Source organism: Notothenia rossii, assembly GCF_949606895.1.
Source record: "Notothenia rossii genome assembly, chromosome: 10".
Lineage (NCBI taxonomy): Eukaryota > Metazoa > Chordata > Actinopteri > Perciformes > Nototheniidae > Notothenia > Notothenia rossii.
In genome coordinates this window covers 53927863-53949606 of record NC_136908.1, presented here as the reverse complement: position 1 = coordinate 53949606, position 21744 = coordinate 53927863, and the positions used below count along the sequence as shown (strand labels likewise).

Sequence of the window (21744 nt, the reverse complement as noted above, 5' to 3'; positions counted from 1 at the left end):
TTTGATTGGCTGACGCTTCCGTTTGAAGCTTCAAAAGTAGAACTTTTCTCAACGCACGCCACCGTGTGGACAGGCCGTGACAGTCTGTGGTGCAATGTGTCCCAAAGCTTCATATATTGATAGGTTAATATGAATAATCAAACAAATGACTATGTGCAATGAATTATCCCCAACTCTGCAGTGCAGCTTATGAGCTTTTAACGTCTTTCAGCTTGGTGTTTTGGTTTTTCGAGCCAGCAACTCATCTCCGCTCATCAACCCTGTTCCCAGCAGGTTCAGGCACTTGTTTTCAGAGAAAAGGCTCTGATATATGCTCACCACCAAACAGCAGGCAGTCAAAGTTACTAGCGAGTGAGCATGGTGGAGCTCTTAGCATGAAATCCGATATTTTCTAAGAAGTGAACCAGAGCTACAAGAGTGAATAATGACTTAATTTAGATTCACGTGACACAAATCCATATGAATACTTATGTTACTCTGCCTATTGAGGCATTTGATTGTTAACATCTTTGTCATACCTATTTTCTAATAAGACAATACGTCAGTGTATGTGTGTGTTTTTGCAATTTAACGCACATTACTAAACAACCATCCCAGCATCAAACCCCAACTCTGCCACGATCATGCTGAGGCTATTTTCCTCACAAGGCACTGTTGTTTGAGTACTGCAAAAGTCATGTGAATAACTGATGTTACTTTAAAATAAGTCATGGTTAACATTACATTTTAGGGTATGGAAAAAACGATTTTAGAGCAAAACCAGTTGCGTTTCAGTTGATCCATTAATTGGCTAATAAGTGGCACTAATGGGAAATTCTATTTACAACATAAGAAGTTGTGGAAGCAAGCCCAATATAATAAAGAAAGTTTGCATTGTTATCTAAATCTTATTAGTCAATTATGACCTGCATGATTTGTATTGAAACATAGTATCTGATTCTTTTTATAGTATTTTACTAATTGTCAAAGTAAAATGGGCTGAGTCGCCTAATATGACAAGAAGAAATTTAAAAATAAAACCATGAAGGCCTTCCATAGTCATGTTAGGCTGGGCTTGTGCAGGTGTAACTACATGTAGCCTAGTAGAATTAGGCCTATACAACACAAAGAACCTAAGCAATAGGAAGGGTTGTTAATAAGCTACCAATACATGATTTAGTCAATTTATTTGTAATGTGACACCATCTCCTGCCCTGGAACATTGCAAATGTAACGACAGACTATGGTCAGAAACTTGTTATACCCAAATGAGTCTAATAAAACTAAGAAAGCTTGACTTCTTCCAGTAAGGAGCAATACCCCTGCCGAGCCCACCTCCTGCAGCTGCTCCAGCTCCAGCCTCAGCGTCTCCTGCTCGGCCTCCAGCTCGGCGTACTGCTGCTTCAGGCTCTGGTTCTCCTCCAGGACCACCAGTCCGCACTCCGCCGCCCGGATCTTCTCTCGGTTGGCCTCGGCCAGCTCCCGGGTCAGACGCTCCACCTCGGCCCGGCATTGCTCCACCGTGTCCCCGCATCCTGCTCCACCGGCAGCCATCGCTCCCTCTCCCCCTCCTCCGGCCCTCTCCTCCCTGCGTCGGATGAGCGGAGAGCCCCGCCGGAGGGAGAAACAGCTGAGGTAGACAACAAACCTGCCGCCCCTAAAAGGAATCACAATGCTGCCTCAAATCTCATTTTTAAAATGAAAAACCTAAATATAAAATAAACATCCGTAAATCTCAATAAAGCGTTGTCATCCTCAGCAGAGACACCCATCTTCGGCCATGCAATGCTCTAAATGATGCAGCTTCTCATCTTCCTGTCCCGCATCCCCTCCCTCTGCTCTGTTTTTCTGCTTATTCACCGGCATCAGGCTACACCTCTGCCTGCAGCCGGGAGGCAAGGCACTCTTTACAGTCTATGGGCACAGTCATGGAATAAACTGTGAAAAGGAGGGATGTGAAAACGCGAATTAGTTTTAGATGCTTTCCACAACTGTATGGGCTGGGTTTTTAAATTATAGTAACACGTGGGATAAGCTATATCTTATATTGATTTAAGACTTGTATCTTTTATTTATATTCAAATGTTTTAACTTGAGTTACTGTTGTTTCTATCTGGCAAAATATATTGTAGCCATAAAGGTACATTCTAATAAATGAAATATAATTTCAATATGAGCAGAAAAAAGCAGAATGTTGTTATGTTATTTGTTCATTTATAGAACCCCATTAGCAAAACCAAGACAATAATCTATCGCCCTAAATACAATATAAACAGCAGTGTATCTTTTTTAATTCTAGTTCTAATACGAAGTCCGGCATCCCTGTTTTGTTTGTAATTTTGGTTTGTTTCAGATATACATCAATACTGTACTATTTTGCTTAAGTATAAACTATTTTTACTCAATATTATTAAACTTACATATACGTTATATACATAAACATTTATATTATACTTATTGTTAAATTGTACTTAATCTAATATGAAAAGAACTCTGGGTAGATAAAGAAAATTAAGATAAATAATGAAATTCCATATAAGTTGTGCATTCAAACAGAGAAAAGAGAGGTTTGCCCTTGTTTCATGTAATATTACATGAATATCACTATACAGCATTAGGGTAATAGACATGTATATCTCTACAATGCAATTATCATTGTCATGATATATTATTCAAAACATTATTTTACAACAGGATGACTGTATAATCCTGTCCTGGCAAAAAATGGTATCTGAAAATGTGGTTAATCTTACAGCTAACATATGGGTCATTAAAATAAAGGAGAATAAGACATAACTCTGAGGATAAACACTTTTTTATGGTATAAATGTCTGCAATTTAACAATGTAAAGAACATTCATTTGTCTTCCTGCAGGGGGCAGCAACACGCCGCAGATGCGTTTCTCCTGCCATAAAAGGGAAGGAGAAGACGTTGTCCAGCCTTCAGAATAAAAGTAATACACCTTTTTCATTTTTTAAAAATTATTAAGAAAAAACGTAATGGTTATTATATATTTTTTTCTTGTTTATTCATGTGGCTTTTATCTAATTTATTTGCTATCTAACAATGTTTTTCCACTTTTAGTCTGTTTCAATATGGGTGCTTTTATTGTGAAAAACATCACACCGGAAATAATATGTTTGTTGTGTCTGGCGGAACACCGGCTATATGATCTCTGCTACAGCTACTCCGCGTTGCACGTTGCTAGTTAGTTGCAATGTTGTAGCTATTAGCACGATAGCCTTTCCTTTGCTGGGAGGGAGACCCGCCGTTTCGTTTAATGAACATTTAATTCTCACTCATTCATAGTCCAACCGGCAGCCAACTGTTGACCAACGGATATTACTCACTAAAACAGTTGCTAGCTAGCTTGCTGTCTTGTCATCCTCAGTCTGCTAGGTCTAACCAGCTAGCTAGCCAGCTACCCACTAGCGTCCGAGCGTCTCCTTCTCAGTGCGAACAGTCTCCCAGCCGGCTGGAGGACCATGGCGATGAGACAGACTCCCCTCACCTGCTCCGGTCACACCCGACCTGTGGTGGACCTAGCCTTTAGTGGAATCACTCCATATGGCTACTTCCTAATCAGCGCCTGCAAGGGTGAGAGCAACGGATTGACAATAACCTTTGGCAAATACGCTTTTTACAAACATGTCTTAACGGTTAACGTAGATACTCGAAGTGGTGCCAATACATACATGAATACTAAGGCTAGCTTCGCTTTCTACCCTCTCTGTTCACAGTTAAACAGTGATTATTAATTATATTTAATTGGTAAATTTAAAACCTTGAATGAATATCATTTCAAACACAAATTGCCGTTAGAGTGCTCCATCAGTTGTTGCCATAGTGAGGCATTCTGTCTTATAAACACCTGTTGACACACATATCTAACCATTGTATCAATCCTCCCTACTCTCTTTCGTCAGATGGCAAGCCCATGATGCGCCATGGAGACACAGGGGACTGGATAGGAACGTTTCTGGGTCACAAAGGTGCTGTCTGGGGAGCCACTCTGAACACAGACGCCACCAAGGCTGCCACCGCGGCGGCTGACTTCACAGCGTGAGTGAGGGTTCAGACTGGAAGCAATATGTCTAAAACAATCAAGTCTTATAACTTAAGAAACATCTTTGTCTAACAACTTCCAAAAAAGAACTGGTAAAGTGGTACTGATCATGCTTATTAATAAACCTGCAATGGACATGATACACCCTGTCTCATATCCTTTTGTATTGGCTTTTTTAAATCACTGGGGGAAAAAACCCTGCTTTCAAACACATTACATGAAAAATAAACAATAATCCTGCAGCTACATGAATCGTTATCAATGAAAATGTGTGTTCTGTGCTTTTCAGAAAGGTGTGGGATGCAGTAAGTGGAGACGAGGTCCTCACACTGGCACACAAACACATCGTCAAAACAGTCAACTTTACTAAGGTCAGTGAAATGAATGATTTCTGCACATGTCTTGTATTCTGTTATGTTTGCATTTTTTTAATATTTATTGTCCTATTTCTGTCTCAATATACCTGTGCCTCTGCTATCAGGACAGCACCTGTTTGCTGACTGGAGGAAACGACAAGCTTCTGCGCCTCTACGATCTTATCAACCCTGAAGCAGGTAAGCCAATGTATCAAAGAGGAGACTTGCTTATGCACAGATCCATGTCTAAACAAATAGGATTTTTATTTGATCGAGCTTAAAAAGTGTCTCCCTTTTGGGTGTCTTCATCATTTGCTGTAGATTCAGCCCTTATCAATGCATCACTTTTCCCTCTTTGAATTATAAAAAGGAGAGATGACCGTTGTTTATTTTTTCTTCTAATGTAGTTAAATGTTTTTGTCCTTTTTAGCCCCTCAAGAGATTGCAGGTCACACCTCAGCCATAAAAAAAGCCTTGTGGTGTAACAACGACAAGCAGATCCTCTCAGCAGCCGATGACAAAACCATAAGGTACTATTTTGCGTGTCAATGACCACATCTAAGTGTCAAACTCCAATTCCACATCCTGACTGTGACTGCTCGACTTCCTCACAAGTTACCTCAACTTTGACACTGAACGCCGCAGAGACCTTATCTGTGTTTTGACCTTGTGTCCAGGCTGTGGGACAGGAGCTCCATGGAGGAGGTGAAACAGTTGAAGTTCGACACAGCAGTGAGCAGCATGGAGTATTTGGCTGATGGAGAGATTCTTGTGATCACATATGGAAAGACAATCGGTTTCTACAACGCTCTAAGGTAAGTGACTACATCTAAAAGCCTGGGTAAACAAATATGTTGATGGTGTAGACATTTAGCTTCTACACACAGTGACATTAAGCCAGTACAGCTATAGTCATTTTCATTATTTTCCAGTCTCGACCTGATCAAGACAGTTGACGCCCCGGCTCCCATCAACTCCGCCTCCCTCCACCCAGATAAAGACTTCTTTGTTGCCGGTGGAGAGGACTTCAAGCTCTACAAATTTGACTACGGCACCAAGGAAGAGCTGGGTGAGGACAGGAGAGACATTTTTCAAATTTTAGAGACACTGTAAACCTTTTTTTACGCATGCACTCTATTGTGTAAAGTCAAAGGTATTTAAAATGTTTTAGTGTGAATGATCCTCATATCAGACATATAGGTAAAGAGGATGTCTAAATGTTGAGTGGTTTCCTATTTTAGTAGTAGGGAGAAACCATGACAAAATATTTACAAATGTGTCCTTGTTTTCTCTTTGTCTGTAGAGTCCTATAAGGGTCATTTTGGTCCAGTGCACTGTGTACGCTTCAGTCCAGATGGTGAGCTGTACGCCAGCGGATCTGAGGATGGCACGCTCCGACTGTGGCAGACAGCTGTGGGGAAAACCTATGGCCTGTGGAAGTGTGTCCTACCTGGTAATATTCCAACCGTGGCATCAGCTGACATTTAACTCAAACATATATATTTAGCAAGGCTAAATGCTGAAGCCAGTGTGAGGTCTCTGTATGTGCAGATCCTCAATTTGCCACAAAATGCTGCCTTTTTTTTTTAAACAGAGCATCTGTAATGTCATCCTTTTGTGTGGGGACACAAAGTCAACTTAAGTTAGAATCTCAATCACCTATGTATGTCATGGTGAGATTTGTCAATGTTCTTTCATAAAGGAGAAAACATTTGGATAACGTTAGTTATAGAGAATTAAAGTTGAACTTCCATGAAGTTTGGGAACTTGCCAGAGACAGACTTAATAAGTAGTGTTCCTAATTGAAGCAGTAGAGGGAACCTGGCTGTGATCAAAAGACAGACAAATCAGGTTTTGACAGTCTGACCGAACATCCCTCCTTTCTAAACACCCATACTTTCTATATTCCACACCTTTTTCTAACTATTTTTTTCTGCCTTGCCCTACTCCTCAGAGGAACTGGGGTCAGAGAACTCTGAGCCGCTGTACACTACCCCCCCTGAGATCAAAGCCTGAGGAGAAAACAGTGCTGTTTGGAAACGGGATGAGAAGAGAAAAGAAAAAACAAGCGGAGGGGTGTTCCAGCTTTCTATCCAGCCCCAGCAAGGAGCCGAGTCCAGAGCATCTCCATTCACCAGGAACTGATGTGGATATAAAGACTGCCTGTCTGTCATAGACTCACCCACAATTAAACTGACAAACACGATTTTATGCAGTCATATGGACAGTATGGGCTGGAGAGTAAAGCAGTAGAGCTGTGAGTATCGGCTCATCGCTGCCTGCTTTCTCTCTGATTAGCCCAGATCTGTCTCGCTGCTTACATTTATTTTATCTTCCATTAAGCCTTGAACCCCAACGTCCAACCCCCATTTGGTTTCAAAGTTAAGATATTTAATGAGCTGGACTAAGGCATTTTTTTTCAGTTCTCTAGGTAGTTGCACAGTTTGTGCGAGAGTAAGTTGTTTTCATTTCTTCAAAAACACTGCTTTGAGTATCCGCTGCTTTTGTACTGTACTTGTTAAGTATGTGTCAAATAAAAGAAAATATTGTTTTGTGACAAAGAAAGAAAAGAAAAAGAAGTGTCACTGTTTTTTTTCATTTTGGCTTCTGACTTCTTCATTTATGTTTTGTGAAAAATAAACAAACGCATTACAATTTTATTCTTAAGTAATGCACAGAGATCAAACAGGTTTTGGTGTTTTTAATTGTTCTTTATTTTACCTGTGCAAAATGCGATCAAGCAAATACAAACTGTCAACATAAAGGAAAAACGAAGTATTATCAAATGTCTTTATAAGTCACTCTATCAACGTGCTGTTAAAAAAAGGTGAGTGAAAGGCGGGTCACAAACTCGTGACGTGATATTCATTTTCAATAGTTGCATGTGTGTCCCGCCAATGAGGGAACACTTTCTAACAGCGTCTGACCAATAGGAGCCGGTCTTTCAGGCAGTCACTTCCGGCCTGTGTCGTCTCCATGAGTAGCAGCTATTCTTTTACCAAAAGCCTATAACTCTGTAATAGCCAGTTTCAGTTCTTCATTCTTCTGAGTGGAGGAGGAAGCGTGGGGAACTACACATTCATTTTGTTTTTCGTTAATTTTTTATTTCTTACTTCGACACATGCTTCTTACCTCCTTCTAATTAAAACCGGTAAGCGGCGCTGGTTAGCTGTGCGCATCTCAGAAGTAAAACTCCTCTCCGTTTTTCCTACTTTCCCCCTCGGTGTTAGCTAGCTAACTTACCCAGGCTAAGGAACCTCAATCCCTGCAGCTGCACGCAGACATGTCGGAGTACCTGGACGACCCGTCCGTGCTCACAAAGGAAAAGCTGAAAACCGAGCTTGCGGCCCACGACGTGGAGCTCCCGAATGGCAACCCGACCAAGGACGTGTATGTGCAGCTTTATCTGAAGCACATTACCGCTAACAACAAGAAACATGTCACCACGTCTGTGGACGTCTTCTCCAGCGACGAGGATCTGCCTCCGCCCGTAGTCTCCAGCAGAAGTCGCTCCTCCGGCAGAGTAAGTTCACTCAATCATACGCATTTAACGTAATTTCAATAAATAAACGCTGCAAAAACTCAGAGCACGAGGATGCAGCGTGGTACAAGTTTTGCCAACTTGACTCAAAAGTATGGCTAAGTTGCTTTGCACTTAGTTATATCTATAGTTATATAATTTACAGTGCAGATATAAAATATATAAATATACCATATCACAGCTGCAACTAACCATGTAGGCCTATCAACCACTGACAACGTTATGATTCTAAATTAGCCTACACGTCTAAAACTAGTCCAAAACAAATGGCCATCAAAAGTTTGAAGATGCATCATGTCTTATCGTAATGAAGTAACCCTTAACTAAATAACACATCTACTATTCTTATTATAATACTCAGTATAAAATGTAAATAGGCTTGGACCTCAGACTCCATTCATCCATAGCACTATTTGCCATGAGTCCCCACCCCAAAAAAATGTCCTTGTTTCGCCATCTATAACACAGCCTAGGTTAGAAACATAGATGCAGTTGGTATTGTTAATTATGTCCTGAAAAACATTTGGAAATGTAACTGTGAAACTGTTTTTCTATATATTGAGACCGCCTTTGTATCCCACTTTGGCCATTCATAGCTCTAATCAGGGGCCAACCCTAACCAGATTCACATGCTTCAGTTTGCACGACCTCCACCCAAAAAGCTTTTCAGCCTATGTAGAAGAGGAGTGCCTTTCTGTTGTTGGTCACAACAAAACAACAGCAACCTTAGATTGATCTGCTGATCTAAAACTGGTTGGTATCACTTGTATCATTTATCTGAAGTGCAGACTGGTTTCATTCATTCTCTTTGACATAATACATTCATCAGCATGTGTTTTTTAAAAGCCCGAGTGGACACATAAAGTCTCAGCTTTACCTGATGGTACATGAAACACAATCCCGCCCAGAAACTGTTACAGATAAAGAAGCTGATACTGTTGTGTTGAAAATCAATAGGTTTTAAAGTCTTGAGATTGCATTATAGCTATCAAGCTTAAGCTGTTGTACCAGTGAGAAGGGTCTCAGTTTCTCAGCTTTCGTCTGTTAATAACTATGATTAACAAGTAAAGTGTAATAATCCCGCTCCAGCCAGCGACTGCTGCATACTTCAGAGCCTTCAAACAGGAGACTGATTGTATCGATGCAGCAAATATTCCAGACATGTTCCCGAGTATTTTAATACAATTAGTATACTATAGATGGGGAAAAACACAATTATGATAAAAACAAATCCTTACAATTTCACACTTAATGTTGATGTGCATGTTGGTCACCTTTTTATAAACACAAATCCTAATTTTGTTTATTTTTAATTTTTTCTTCTCATTTTACACTCATATTTGATTTAATTATTGTCATAATTGTACATACCTTTAATCACATTTTACTTCACCTATTCACTTTTGTAATCTTTATTTATTTATTAATTATTATTTGGGTTTTAGTTGCACTATATGTGCTTCTCTGTGAATTTATTTTTGATTGGACAACATTGTTGTTGCACGCTGTAGAGAGTACTGCACATTGTATATTTCCTGCTCTGTTTTGAATTCTTGGATGTGTAGTAGTACAACAGGTGTGCAGCAGGACGTGTCCAGTCTGAGCTTGTTTTGGGGGGGTAGTCCGTACCGTACACGATGAATGAATGATGGGTGTGAGCAGAAGAAAAGACTTGACTGTGAGAAATGACATGTGGGAGGTAACGGAGTTTCTATGTTTGTTTTTTCCCTGTTGCTTGTAGTTCAGGTATTTGAGTCGATCAGCAGAGAAGATTCATGTCTTTTGTCTGAACTCACGTTATGAAGTTGAATACATGGTAATGAGGAGAGGGGAAGTTGTTTATTGCTTTGTATCGCACGCCAGATGAGTCACATCAACGTGTGTGTGTTTAGATCTTTGAGTTGAGTTTGATATGAGATAATGAACAAACTGTGTCAAAGAGGAATGCTAGGACGCGGTGCCCTCTTGGAGATTTGTTAGTTGTGTGTTTGGAAGACTTTCTGCTAACTCAATACATGTAAACAAACAGTGTATGACGTTCGGGTGATGAGATTATTTCTTTTTTTTCTTTTTTCAAATAATGGCCTTTCCATTGGAGCTTTAAATGGCAGAGCAAGAGACAGTTTACCAGCAGCTGGTACTGATATCTTTATGGCCTCTTCATTCAGGAAATACTTTTCTTAGGTGTGTGTGTGTGTGTGTGTGTGTGTGTGTGTGTGTGTGTGTGTGTGTGTGTGTGTGTGTGTGTGTGTGTGTGTGTGTGTGTGTGTGTGTGTGTGTGTGTGTGTGTGTGTGTGTGTGTGTGTGTGTGTGTGTGTGTGTGTGTGTGTGTGTGTGTGTGTGTGTGTGTGTGTGTGTGTGTGTGTGTGTGTGTGTGTGTGTGTGTGTGTGTGTGTGTGTGTGTGTGTGTGTGTGTGTGTGTGTGTGTGTGTGTGTGTGTGTGTGTGTGTGTTAAAAAAGCTACGGCACGTGTGTAATGTCTCGGGTGTTTGTTTTGTAGGGTAGCGTGGTTGACGTTTATGTAATGAAGCCCAGTGTTCACATGTCTGAGTGATTACAGGCTGCAGGTACGAGCTGCCTTCGGAGGTTGGCCCTGCAGCTCAAAAATGAATTCCTGACATTTTTCAAATAGTTTACTGAAGTCGAGGAGGATTTTTCACATGCATTTCGTTTCTTCTGTTTTTACGCTTGTCTGTGATAGTGAGATTTAGAGGAAAAGTGTGACACCAGCAATTCAAAGAGTTGTGGTTAATCTGAGCAAAGGCTCACCACACTTACTCCACTGTTATTCAGCCAAGCAGTTTATTGCATCATGCAGCCACCGGTCCTGGCATGTCTCACCCTCAAACTACTCCATCCAGGATTGAATGAGGAGTAGTAAAGGAAAGTTTGACACTGTTTGTCGGTTGTGAGTTTACTCCTCGGGCCAAACTGTGAGCTCAAGGTTTAGTAATGCCATTAAAGGCCAGGGTGTGGTCTGCAGAGGAGGGATCACAGAGGCTTTCCCCCCTCCTCCCGCTCTCAGCTCAGACTGATGTTATTATGAAACAGCCTGGCTCACCTCCAGACTAAACGCTGCCGAGGGCCCACTGAGACCCGGGGTGAGACAGCCTCTCTCTGTCTCCCACCTTTATTGCATGTTGTGAACACCTCACGGCAGCCTCTCGTCACTGAAGTTGAGCGTATCATCTTTGCATTCCTCACATTTTCCGTTGATTTGCTGCCAACTGAATCGGTTGTAGAGTCGCTGCAGGCCCAGATGTTGATTCCAAGTCACTTTTAGAGTGGGTTTTTTTATGTTCACAGTAAGAATTACAATGAGTAGTTTAGGTTTCGGTGTTGCTCTAGCTTCATCAACTTTGATCCGCTGATTTACATCAAAGAGCACCAGTGGTCTTTTGGAATCACTGCAAATGAGTTTTGTTATAAGATCGCTATGTCACCATTTGTCTTTGCTGTTGTCCCCTATTTACTGAAGTAGAAACTAGACTGCAGCAAGAACAGCTAACATCAACCGTATGTAGCAGCACTGAAGAGTATTTAGGATATAACTTATATGCAAGAGTTGCGATTTTTTAGTTGGCAAAATTATTTATTTAGGATTCTCTTACATCAAATGCAAATATGATGTCCGTTTGAAAAAAACAAAACAGATGCAGTAAGGATTTTATCTTTACAACTGTAAGTGCTATTTAAAGACACAAGATAAGGACTGTAATGTCCATATATGTAGACCTGGTTCTGGGGAATGTCAACGTGACGCCACAACCCTGAAGGAAGTGAATTGAGAACATCGCATTCTTCAGTCTCCAGTCTGTGGGTGAAAATCGTAAAGCATCTGGAGGTATTCTCCTTGTAAATACATACCTCTTCCTGTCGCTGCTTCCAAGTAAAAGCCTTCAATTTTTACTGAATTATTTACTGAACTAAGACATATTGCAGTGTGTTTAAGCGTATAGATGTGAAACGGCAGATTGTGTCTTGCCTCTAATTAGTTTAAAGCCTTTAGGTCTTATTTTTGGCTTTTTTAATTACGTACTCTGCTTTGAATGCGTTATTTCCTCAAGTTGACAATGAACTGCTGCAAGGAATTTTGTGATAGTTCTTGCCTGTTCTCCAATTCCAAATTCAAATGGTTATTTTTTAACAAACCACAACTTTAAGTCCAGGAATTCAAAAGGTCAGTCTTTACTTGTTTTTGTTAAACCTTTACATTTTCACACGTTCCCTTGAACAGCAACAGGACAGGTCTGTTATTCACCAAACCATGTCCGTGTCCAAACCATGTCCGTGCCAACTTTGGATTATATAAGGGACTGTACCCTGACCAAAGCATAACTTTATACAGTCTGCACACACCTTTTTCTTAAGGACATTTGATTCTTTTGAAAAAAGGTTCAAATCATGGCCGCATGAGTATCTTCTCACATCAGTTTTAGGCAACACATCTTCTGCATGCATATATGTTTACTCAAAATCTCAGCCTCCTGCAGATCTGAGATAAGAAGGACGCACATGGCTTCATTTCAGAGGCAGCTGGTTTCAAACAGAGTAATTTCCTGTAGGCTGGTGTATGAGAGGCGACTTCAGAACAAGATGTCCCTGCTCCATCTGCCTAGAAATGCTGCTTTGTTTCCCCCACCTTATGTTATAGAAGAAAACTCCCAAAGTTTAAGCCTGTCTTCTAAATTATGTGATGAAATTAGGCAGCATTAGATTTTAAATGTTGAGTCCATCTACATTCTTTTCCTGCACTTAAATACAGGCATCCATTTATCTACATCATCTACATTCAAAGCAACAATGCGTTTAGTTGACCCTTTGTTAAGCCCCGCCCCTTCGCTAAACCACGTCAAGTTCTCTGTCCGATGTTGCGCTATGATTGGCGAGTCTGTATTCAAGGGGCTGGACTTGGCGAACGGTCATTTCGCCAAATGGTAAACCTGTTCTGCTAACTGTCTGTCAAAGGGCTTTCTTCTGAGCAAATTGAGAACAAAGGCATTGGTTCACGGGAGAATGTTTTAAGGTGAACAGGTGTGCATGTTGGGACAGAGTCTATTTGAACCTTTTTGGTTTTGAACCTTCCCACTCAATACCTGAAAAAAGAACCATCCATTCCGATGAGAAAAGTTAATGCTATAACCAACAGAGTGTCACTCGTTAACATTGTGTCAACTTGTTTGGCGGTTCACAAACAGCCCACATGCTGTCTGTCTGCTCTTCTGTTGTCGTTACTGATCATATTGCCTAGGGACAAAAATAAATCCATAGCAGTCCCTACAGTTGGAGGTAGATGGTTGTCCTCCCACGGGAAGGTCGGTGGTTCGATCACCAGCTCGTGCAGGCAACATGTCAATGTATGTTTGGGCAAGAAGAACCCTAAACTCAAACTGCTCCCAATGGCCAGCGATGTGTGAATGTGTGTGTGAGTCTCCCTGAGCAGGTGGCACCTTCTCAGCAGCCTCTGCCTGTATGAATGTGTGGGAAAGCTCTTTAGAAATGTAGTATTTTTAGCAACCAGGAAAATGTATGATTTACCAACCGGCTCTCTTGCCCCCACACCCCTCTCAGAAAGCCACCAGGAAAACAGACAAGGTTTTGCCGGACGAGATGGACGTCACTGTGCTGACTGACGGCGGCCTGATGGACGAGCTGCAGAAGCACGGAGTGAACATGGGGCCGATTGTGGGTGAGTGCTGTGAAGAGTGATTACTTCTTGGTCAGTTAGTTTAACCAAGCAAGACACAGTCATGAAATCACGTAACCGTCTTAAAATCACAGATAAAAGCAGGATTAATATTAACCTGTTCACTAATAACAATCTTGACAAACAAAGGGAAGGTAGATCGCTGATAAAGCACAGCACCAACTATCAATGTCATCCTCAGCCCTGTGCTCACTTTCTCTTTTTAACAGAAGCTACAGTCACATTTACCTAGCACTCCCTTCAGATGTTTTACATGAACACTACCATGGGAAGGAGGGTGCTAAGTAGTAGTGGCTTAAAAATCAATGAAGTAAACATCAAAAGAAGTGTGCTGAATTTATCGAGAGAGGAGTTTAACATGGCTAAAGTGTACTGAAAATATTATAACGTATCTTAATGTGTATCATATTTCTATCATGGCTCTTGTTGTTGTTAGCTATTAGTAATATCAGTATTGTTAAAAAGTATTTACTTATTTCTTTATGGTTTTGGTTTCATAGTCTCTGGCGCGCATGCTTCCATGCTTCTAATGTGTCTCTATTGCATTATCTCTACATGCTTTTAATGTCTATTGTAAAGGATTTTGAATTGCCTTAAAATGCAATATTTAAATAAACTTGCCTTGCCTTTTAAAGACATAGACAGAATAATGAAATGTCCCTCCTTCCTGCTTGTCCTCGCAGCCTCCACCCGTAAGCTGTATGAGAGGAAGCTGCAGAAGCTTCTGGATGAGGGTCCTGCACAGCCACCGCTGCCAGAGGTCATCGTGACGGAGACACAAGTGAACCACAACGGCAACTCGGAGTCAGACCTGTACAGCGACAAGGAGGATGGTAAGAACAATGTGACGCCTTTCATGATGTGCTCCACACTACGGCAGGTTAAAGGTTTATACACTAGTCACAGTTAGATTTACGTTTAAAAAAACATTTGCAATATGTATTCACTTTAAAGTTTTTTACTACAATATAATCATGATTTACCATAATGATAGATTATATGTGGAGTGTTAGTAAGCCATCATTGCAGTGAGTTGTCATGTTTATTGCCTGCTAATAAACATTGCATTTATATAAAAAACGACTTTCCAAAGCATATAATCTATATTATATATATCATAATATTACATTTTTTGGAAGGTTGTAATTCTTGTACATGTCGAAATGCTTCTGTGACAAAACAATGTATGTATCTATCTAATCTATCCATCCATCCCTCCCTATTTGTTAAAAATAAACCCACCTGGATGTCCCTTAACATTATGTGTATTTACTGGGTTCTAACAGAAGTGATAGCAGAACCAGAACCTGTGCCAGAACCTGAACCAGAACCAGTCCCAGTGGTGGAGAGGCCGGTCCGGAGCAGAGGGAAGACGCCCGTCACCACCCGCACCCGCAGCAGCCAGCACCACACGGTCAGTAACAAACAACTACTTCAATTTCTTCTACACAGTGACGGACGCCAGTTTGTTATCAAAAACCGGAGAGCAAACCCCAAGAGTGCGCTTGATTTCTTTCAGATAGACCAGTTGAAAGAAATTGAATGAGGAATTGCATTTAGTTAGAGAAGCTCATGGAACAGATCGTGGTGTCATTTCTTTGACTTTTTGTCTACTTTCCCTTTCCCGTCCATTTTCTCCTTTGTTCCATTTCCAGGTGGTCTCAGGACTTCCGGTTCCTATTGTAAACAGCGTAAAAAGTCTTAGTCCTGATTGGTTCATACGGCCTTCAATTACTCATAGTTGGGATCAGCAGTACAGAAGTGAACTACTTTACAACAAGCTCAACTATGGTCATTAGAAATGTCATGAGCTCCTAATGTTTAAGTTAACAATTCAAATGCACCATTCACCCAACTATGTAACATAACGTTTTTTCTTTTCAGTAACATAACTTTAAGTATTACATTTGTTACACAAAAATAGCCTTATTTCAGAGACAAACTGGACTGTGCAGTGTAAGAGAGCAACTAACCGCATGTTATATTGGATAAATATAATTAGATGAAATATAATATTGCTATAAACACAAAATAAAACATTGACTGTTATTGCTGTATCATGACCAGCTGACCACAAACCAACACTAGAACTATCTCCCTCTAACCAATCAATTACAATTATCTCCAGGTCTCCTCAGGGAGAGGAGAGCTAGCCTTTTCTTCTGCGCAGTGCTTTTTCTCGTTGCTAGCATACCATTAGACCACAGTTGTTTCTTGAGACACACTGCGGTAAAGAAGCAGGTGGACCCTTACTTCATCAGTTGTATCACCGTACTTCATTAACCATCAATCTGTATTTAAAAAGTACAATCAAGACCACACATTTTGCAAAGAAAGCAAATTAATTTAAGCATTTCAAGCATTCCCCCCCCCCCCCCTAGGATGTGACACCCAGCATCTGGGGTTCATTACACCCTTTCCTCTGACTCTGGTAAAGGAAGCAGTTTTCCATTATTATTGGAGCAGTCACACCCAGCTTACTGTGAGCCTCATGGTTCAGTGTATCAGTGCTGCTCGCTGCCCGTGAGATTCAAAGCACATGATATGGATTAGCGGCTGCCATGCACGTGCTGGACCTCTTCACACACTGACTTTTCTATTCAGGGAACAGCCCTCATGTTTTCCCCTCACCTCCGTTGCTTCTATCTTCCTCTTTCTGACGTTTGGCATCCCTGGTTTTATACAGTTGGAGTAAAACCATCCATCTTTTCTATTTTGTACTGTAGATAATGACAGTAGTCCATAGCTTCTTTTGGAAAATAGACTGTAAACTCATGTCCCACATGTGACGAGTGTTATTCAGCCGTGTTGCCCCTCTAAATGTAAACAGCTCCTCCTGCTGTTCACCCACTGAACATGCACCTGTTGAGGTGATGACGTCTTGAACAAGAGGCGCTTGCATCGTTGTGGGCCGCTGAGAATAAAGTGATATGAGCAGAGGGGGTGGAGCTTGATGTGTGTGTGCATGCACGTGTGTACATTCAGGTATACTTTCTTGGGTAAATGGGAGGAATGTAGCCATAATGGGCCGCCACTGAGAATGTGAAAGGCAAGAAAGAGTTTGCATTCATGGTTCAGACTAAGAAGTATCTGCGCTAATTGATTAAGTGTATAAGTATTCTTGCCAATTTTGCCATTATTCTACAGCCATTTCACTGTGTATTAAAGTTTATCTCATTATGATCAGTTGAAGCACTTTTACAAACTACAAACAGCAGTGGTTGACCTTTTTGTCTGAAGAGTTGATGCTGCTGATGAATGAGCTGCACTTCAAACGCTGGTATTCTCATTGTCTGCTGTAATGTGCATACCGTGTGTAGAGAGACCAGTTGATGGATGAGGAAGATGATGATGATGATAATGTCCTGCAAGTTAAGCGCAGATCCAGGAGGTCGTCCCAAAGCATGGTGAATACTCTCCCTCCTCTACAACCCCCCCCACCCCCCCCCCCCCACCCCTTTTCTGCACATCAACACTGTGACTCAGTAAACCCACCAGTGCACAATCTGTGGGAAGAGTTTTCCACCTACACACCTGGCTTCATGCAGCTCAGTCTTTTCCACATCTTCAAATATTCTTTCTATCTGCTAAACTGCTTACGATATAAATGACTCTGGCACTGCAGGAAGATATATGGTTAAATAAACCCTGATGCTTTCAAATAATGTCTACAAACATTTTTTTATTGAAATGTAATTTATTATTTCTCGGGCCAGCATTCTTAAACCCTAAGGTAGTTTATTAGGTTATAAAACAGGAGAAACCAAAGAAGCTCAAACCAGCATGAGATGATGACATGATTTTTTTCTCCAGTAAAGTTACCTAAATAATACATTGATCATTAAAGCAGACGTCTCCATCATGCTTATAGCTACTCCTTCATCCTTTTTAATTCCTTCTCCTGCTTAGCCCCTCTTATCTATTACCTCCTTTCCTCAGTTCTTTCTATACCCTGTGTCAATAGCTCTCCTTTCTCCCGTCCCATCAGACAGTGCCTGAGGATCTCAGGCCTTTATCGATGGATCAGATCCAGGTAAAGTCTAACAGGAGGGTTAGCCAAAGACTGGACAGTCCAGTCCGGGCTGAACCTCCCCCTATCTCATCCAGACCAGTTCAGGTAGCTCTGGGCTGTTTTCTCACTCTCTCATACCTGCATGGGCTCACGGGTCGGTTGGTTCCAATATCTGCTGTTCTGTCGAAGATATGATCATTTGCCTTTCATACCGTCTAACACTGCACCCAATGGTGGAAAATATTTTTGCGTTATCAACCAAGCCGACGGTCACAAATGTGAGGATGTCACTTGTTTCTTCAGCCATTAGGAACTTTTAGGGGTGTTGGGGATGTTCCAAATAATTGTTCTGTACTGCCACTAGGTTTAAACAGTTCTGCGGTTTGAGGAATAAATCGTATTCTAAGAATCCTGAAATTCATTATGTCGTTTGCGCACCTTCCGTTTGAAACCTTTAGCTCAAAGACAAAGAACTTGTGCTACTTCCCAAACCCTGCAAGGATTCACCTCACAAGTCAGTCATTCTGCTCAACACTGCTTGGTTAGAGGTGAGCCTTTTGAATGTTTGCCAACTGTCTTTAACAAAAAACTACTTTCACAAAATGAAGCCATTGTTTGAAACTGGCCAGTGGTCAGGTTGTTGGCCATGACTGAGACTGGTCAATGAGTCTCGTGAATTCAATTTTGCTTGATTTTGCCTGTTTTGTTACCGTCTTAGGAACCTGAACCAATCATTGCACCTTTAAAACCAGGAGTAAGGGTGGGTGGAATGACATTTGTATTACAGATCTTTCTCTTTTTGGTCATATTTGTACATTTCCGAACGCTATATCTAAGGCAGGACCTCTGACTTGTACTAAACAGAGTCAACGACCGACTGCCAGACCATCAAGACCTTCTTCCCCTCTGGTTCAGCTCGTCAAAGTGGACCCTGTGACTTTTAGCCCTATGTGTAAAATGTCACCCATAAAGAGACAAGAGTACCGCGAGTCTCCGTCCGACCGGTCTGGATCGAAGCCCAATGGTGTCTCCGTAGCTAGGGTACAGTTTTACTTTTACAACTTTGGTGGCTGCATTTCATTCTATTCTCTTGTTTTTTGCTTTTACCGTCCTTCACTTCTGGGTGGTACATTTTCTGTGGATCAGTATGAAGAGTTCACAATCTACTGCTCCAAGTCAACTGCTCCGCTGTGTGTGAAGCTCTCTGCAGAGACACTTGTGTGACAGCTGAGGCGTTGGCTTGTTAAACAATCCCAACACACATTCACACACACATTGTTTGTGAGCAGGACGAGTGCACATCTCCAGATGTCCTGCTGCATGGAAGGAGGCAGCAGAAAATCACCAGCTTCATGTCCAAGTACAGCCCCATGAAGACGCTCAACAGCACATCCATACTGTCCAACGATGTGTTAGTGAAAAAGGTAGACTGTTTCCACTGCATGGTACTGCAAGGCTCAACTCAACTTGCTAGGAACCCTTTCATTTGTTTTCAAGAAGAAACTGTTGTGGACAGTACCTGTTATTTTCTTTGGTAGCACCTCGTGGGTATCCTGCCCAAACCCAAGCTACCGTCAATAGCACCCTCTCTGTTTAGTTGTTGATGTAAGTATTCAGCAAGTGTTGCATGGAGGATGCCGTACCAGCTTCAAACAGCATTGTTTAATGATCCGCTAAGATTGTTGCCGAAGCTTTGAGGGTAATATCGGCCTCAGCAAATGGAATGTAGTAGAAGGGAGGCAGGGGACATTCACAGGGTGGTTCAAGCGTCAACATGGTGGTACCCAGCCTTTTGTTTGAATAGGTCACATGGTGAGAGGTGTCTAATATCCAGTAGGGTGCCCTCTGCAGGTCCAAATATTCCCCTACAGGGAATGGAGGGAATGTGTCCTTTGCATCTGCTCTAGAAGTCATGCTCTCCATGGTTGTTTGTCTCTTTAGGTGGAGAAGATTGCAGCAGGCGACCAACCACAGAAAGTGGTGGAGACTGAGGTTCTGAAGGAGCTGTTCCCCAATGACGTCAACAGTCCAACAGGAATCACGTAAGTAACTCATGATATTCTTTTGTTATGAGTCAATCATTGTTGTTAAAAAAAAAAAAAAAAGGTTGTCAGTCATTTAGTCATTGTGTTTTGGAGTCAATCATTTTCCATCATCTTTGTAGTCTGACCCGGAGGTTAGCATCACAAACTAGCCACTTGTTAGCAAGGTAATTGAAAAAAAAAAACATTCAAAAAACCCATGGACTTTGTGATGACGAAACCGGAAGTGCTAAAAGGCTCATTGCTGGGTTTTAGGACTCATTCCTGCAACACTTTATAGGACAGAACCAAAGCTTTAACCAGCCGTTTTATTTTATTCTAATTTTGTATTTATTTCATTCTAAAATGGAGCAACTGTCACAAAACCCAATTCCCCCCCGAGATAAAGTATTCAGATTAATCTCACACTGAAAAACAAAAACTGAATTCCTTTTCTTCGGCAGTGCCACTTGCCGACGACCCATCAGAGGCGCAGCCCACCGCCCATTGAAGTCCAGTGACCTCTGGAATGGTGATGAAAACAGCATCTTCTCGCCAAAGACCACCAAGACAACCAGCTCCTTCTCATCTTACACACAGAGCTGCACTGACAGCAGAGTCACCAGCTTGCCTATTTCCACTACCTCCACCTCCTCTTTCTCCTCCTCCTCCTCCTCCAGGCTTCTTTCTGCAGCTCCCCCTGCAGGCTATACCAAAGCAGCCCCCCGCAGCATGGCCCTGTGGAAGAAGCTGTTCTTGCTGGCCGTTGTGGCTGGTTTCCTGTTCTTGGTTTACCAAGCCATGGAGACCAACATCATCAACCCTTTTGATACCTCAGGAACCGAAGTGGCCAGTAGCGGCACAGCGTAGAAAGCACAGATGTGAAAATAGTGTGAATCTGCATTGTAGCCATTTTATTGATGGGCGCTGTGAAATGACCTAACATCTTTGCCCTTATCTCGTCAAGTTTTTTTCCTTTTTTATTTCTTTATCAATATTCAGTGAATCCCTTAAGAGAAGCAATGTAGCAGTTGCATTGACACAGAGTAACTCCTTTGCTGACTCTTTTTATTTCCATGATAATGTTGTGTGTGTGTGTGTGTGTGTGTGTGTGTGTGTGTGTGTGTGTGTGTGTGTGTGTGTGTGTGTGTGTGTGTGTGTGTGTGTGTGTGTGTGTGTGTGTGTGTGTGTGTGTGTGTGTGTGTGTGTGTGTGTGTGTGTGTGTGTGTGTGTGTGTGTGTGTGTGTGTGTGTGTGTGTGTGTGTGTGTGTGTGTGTGTGTGTGTGTGTGTGTGTGTGTGTGTGTGTGTCACACATTATGCCTTAGTGTATGTCTTTGTTATTCATTAACAGCCGTGAAGATGGAGTTTGAACATGTCTTTTTTTTTTTTCTTACATCTTATTGAGACAGAGACTTGTTATTATACACCAAATTCCTTTTCAATCTTATTAAACCCTACACAGATATTTTCTTAATGCTCAACTCTTATAAATTGAGTGAACTATTGTATTCTAATTAATTATGTGTTCACTGTCAAAAATATTAAATATCAATCCACTCAATAAACTATTATGACTTTACTGTGCCTGTAACAGCTTTGATTTTATGAAGATGCCATATACGTGTACTGTTAAAACACAGAAAAAAACTATTTAAAGGCAACACAACGTTCACATATTTTTACAATTTAACTGAATTTCTACTCCCAGGCTATCTACTAGTTTCACAATGTCACATCTTTAATTTGTTGGTTTTAATAAAGAAAAATAATTATAGGAATATTTATTTTGTCATTAGTCCAGTAGTGGTTGCTAACCATGTTGCTAACACAGGGTTTGGGACCCCACCAGGTGTCCCAGGGTAAATTGGAGTCCTGCCAAAATATTACATTTGTGATAATAAAAGAAAACCCATTGTTAGACATTAATGGGATAATGGTAAATGCTACAAAAAAAATGGTGTGACAGTAGCACCAGTAAAGAGTCATACGGTTGGTCACCTTTTAGACTCCCAAGCGATCACAGATGTGCTGCCAATATGGAGGGCCACAGCTGATGAGGT

At 41.4% G+C, this 21744-nt stretch overlaps 3 protein-coding genes across 10 annotated transcripts in view; 2 read left to right on the top strand and 1 right to left on the bottom strand.

The window, feature by feature from the left end:
* Nucleotides 1-1823, bottom strand: part of LOC307021743 (protein bicaudal D homolog 1-like) — a 29167-nt gene extending 27344 nt beyond the window's left edge. For all 5 annotated transcript variants that reach the window (XR_013803237.1, XM_079654137.1, XM_079654138.1 and 2 more), the window contains exon 1: nt 1315-1823. Coding sequence is in view for 4 of the 5 variants with exons in the window: in XM_079654137.1 (XP_079510263.1) it covers nt 1315-1533 (219 nt within the window). In the remaining variant the exon portion in view is untranslated. The remainder of the gene's footprint in view (nt 1-1314) is intronic.
* A 1306-nt stretch (nt 1824-3129) lies between these two features.
* strap (serine/threonine kinase receptor associated protein) lies at nt 3130-7092 on the top strand. The gene is made up of 9 exons (XM_079654144.1): nt 3130-3577; nt 3907-4042; nt 4336-4417; nt 4528-4600; nt 4833-4932; nt 5080-5217; nt 5335-5471; nt 5706-5855; nt 6357-7092. The coding sequence occupies exons 1-9, from the start codon at nt 3466-3468 to the stop codon at nt 6416-6418; spliced, it is 990 nt and encodes a 329-aa protein (XP_079510270.1). The 5' UTR covers nt 3130-3465; the 3' UTR covers nt 6419-7092.
* Nucleotides 7093-7341: 249 nt separating this feature from the next.
* On the top strand, nt 7342-21263 carry tmpoa (thymopoietin a). 4 transcript variants are annotated; one of them, XM_079654140.1, is made up of 12 exons: nt 7342-7925; nt 13515-13632; nt 14334-14483; nt 14937-15064; nt 16971-17057; nt 17639-17767; nt 18121-18210; nt 18381-18422; nt 18527-18703; nt 18952-19086; nt 19604-19704; nt 20148-21263. In XM_079654140.1, the coding sequence occupies exons 1-12, from the start codon at nt 7686-7688 to the stop codon at nt 20551-20553; spliced, it is 1803 nt and encodes a 600-aa protein (XP_079510266.1). In that variant the 5' UTR covers nt 7342-7685; the 3' UTR covers nt 20554-21263. The 4 variants fall into 4 exon arrangements, with proteins under 4 accessions (XP_079510266.1, XP_079510267.1, XP_079510268.1 ...); XM_079654141.1 differs by having other exon boundaries at nt 7343-7925; nt 17639-17683; XM_079654142.1 differs by lacking the exon at nt 16971-17057 and having other exon boundaries at nt 7343-7925.
* Nucleotides 21264-21744: the final 481 nt, after the last annotated feature.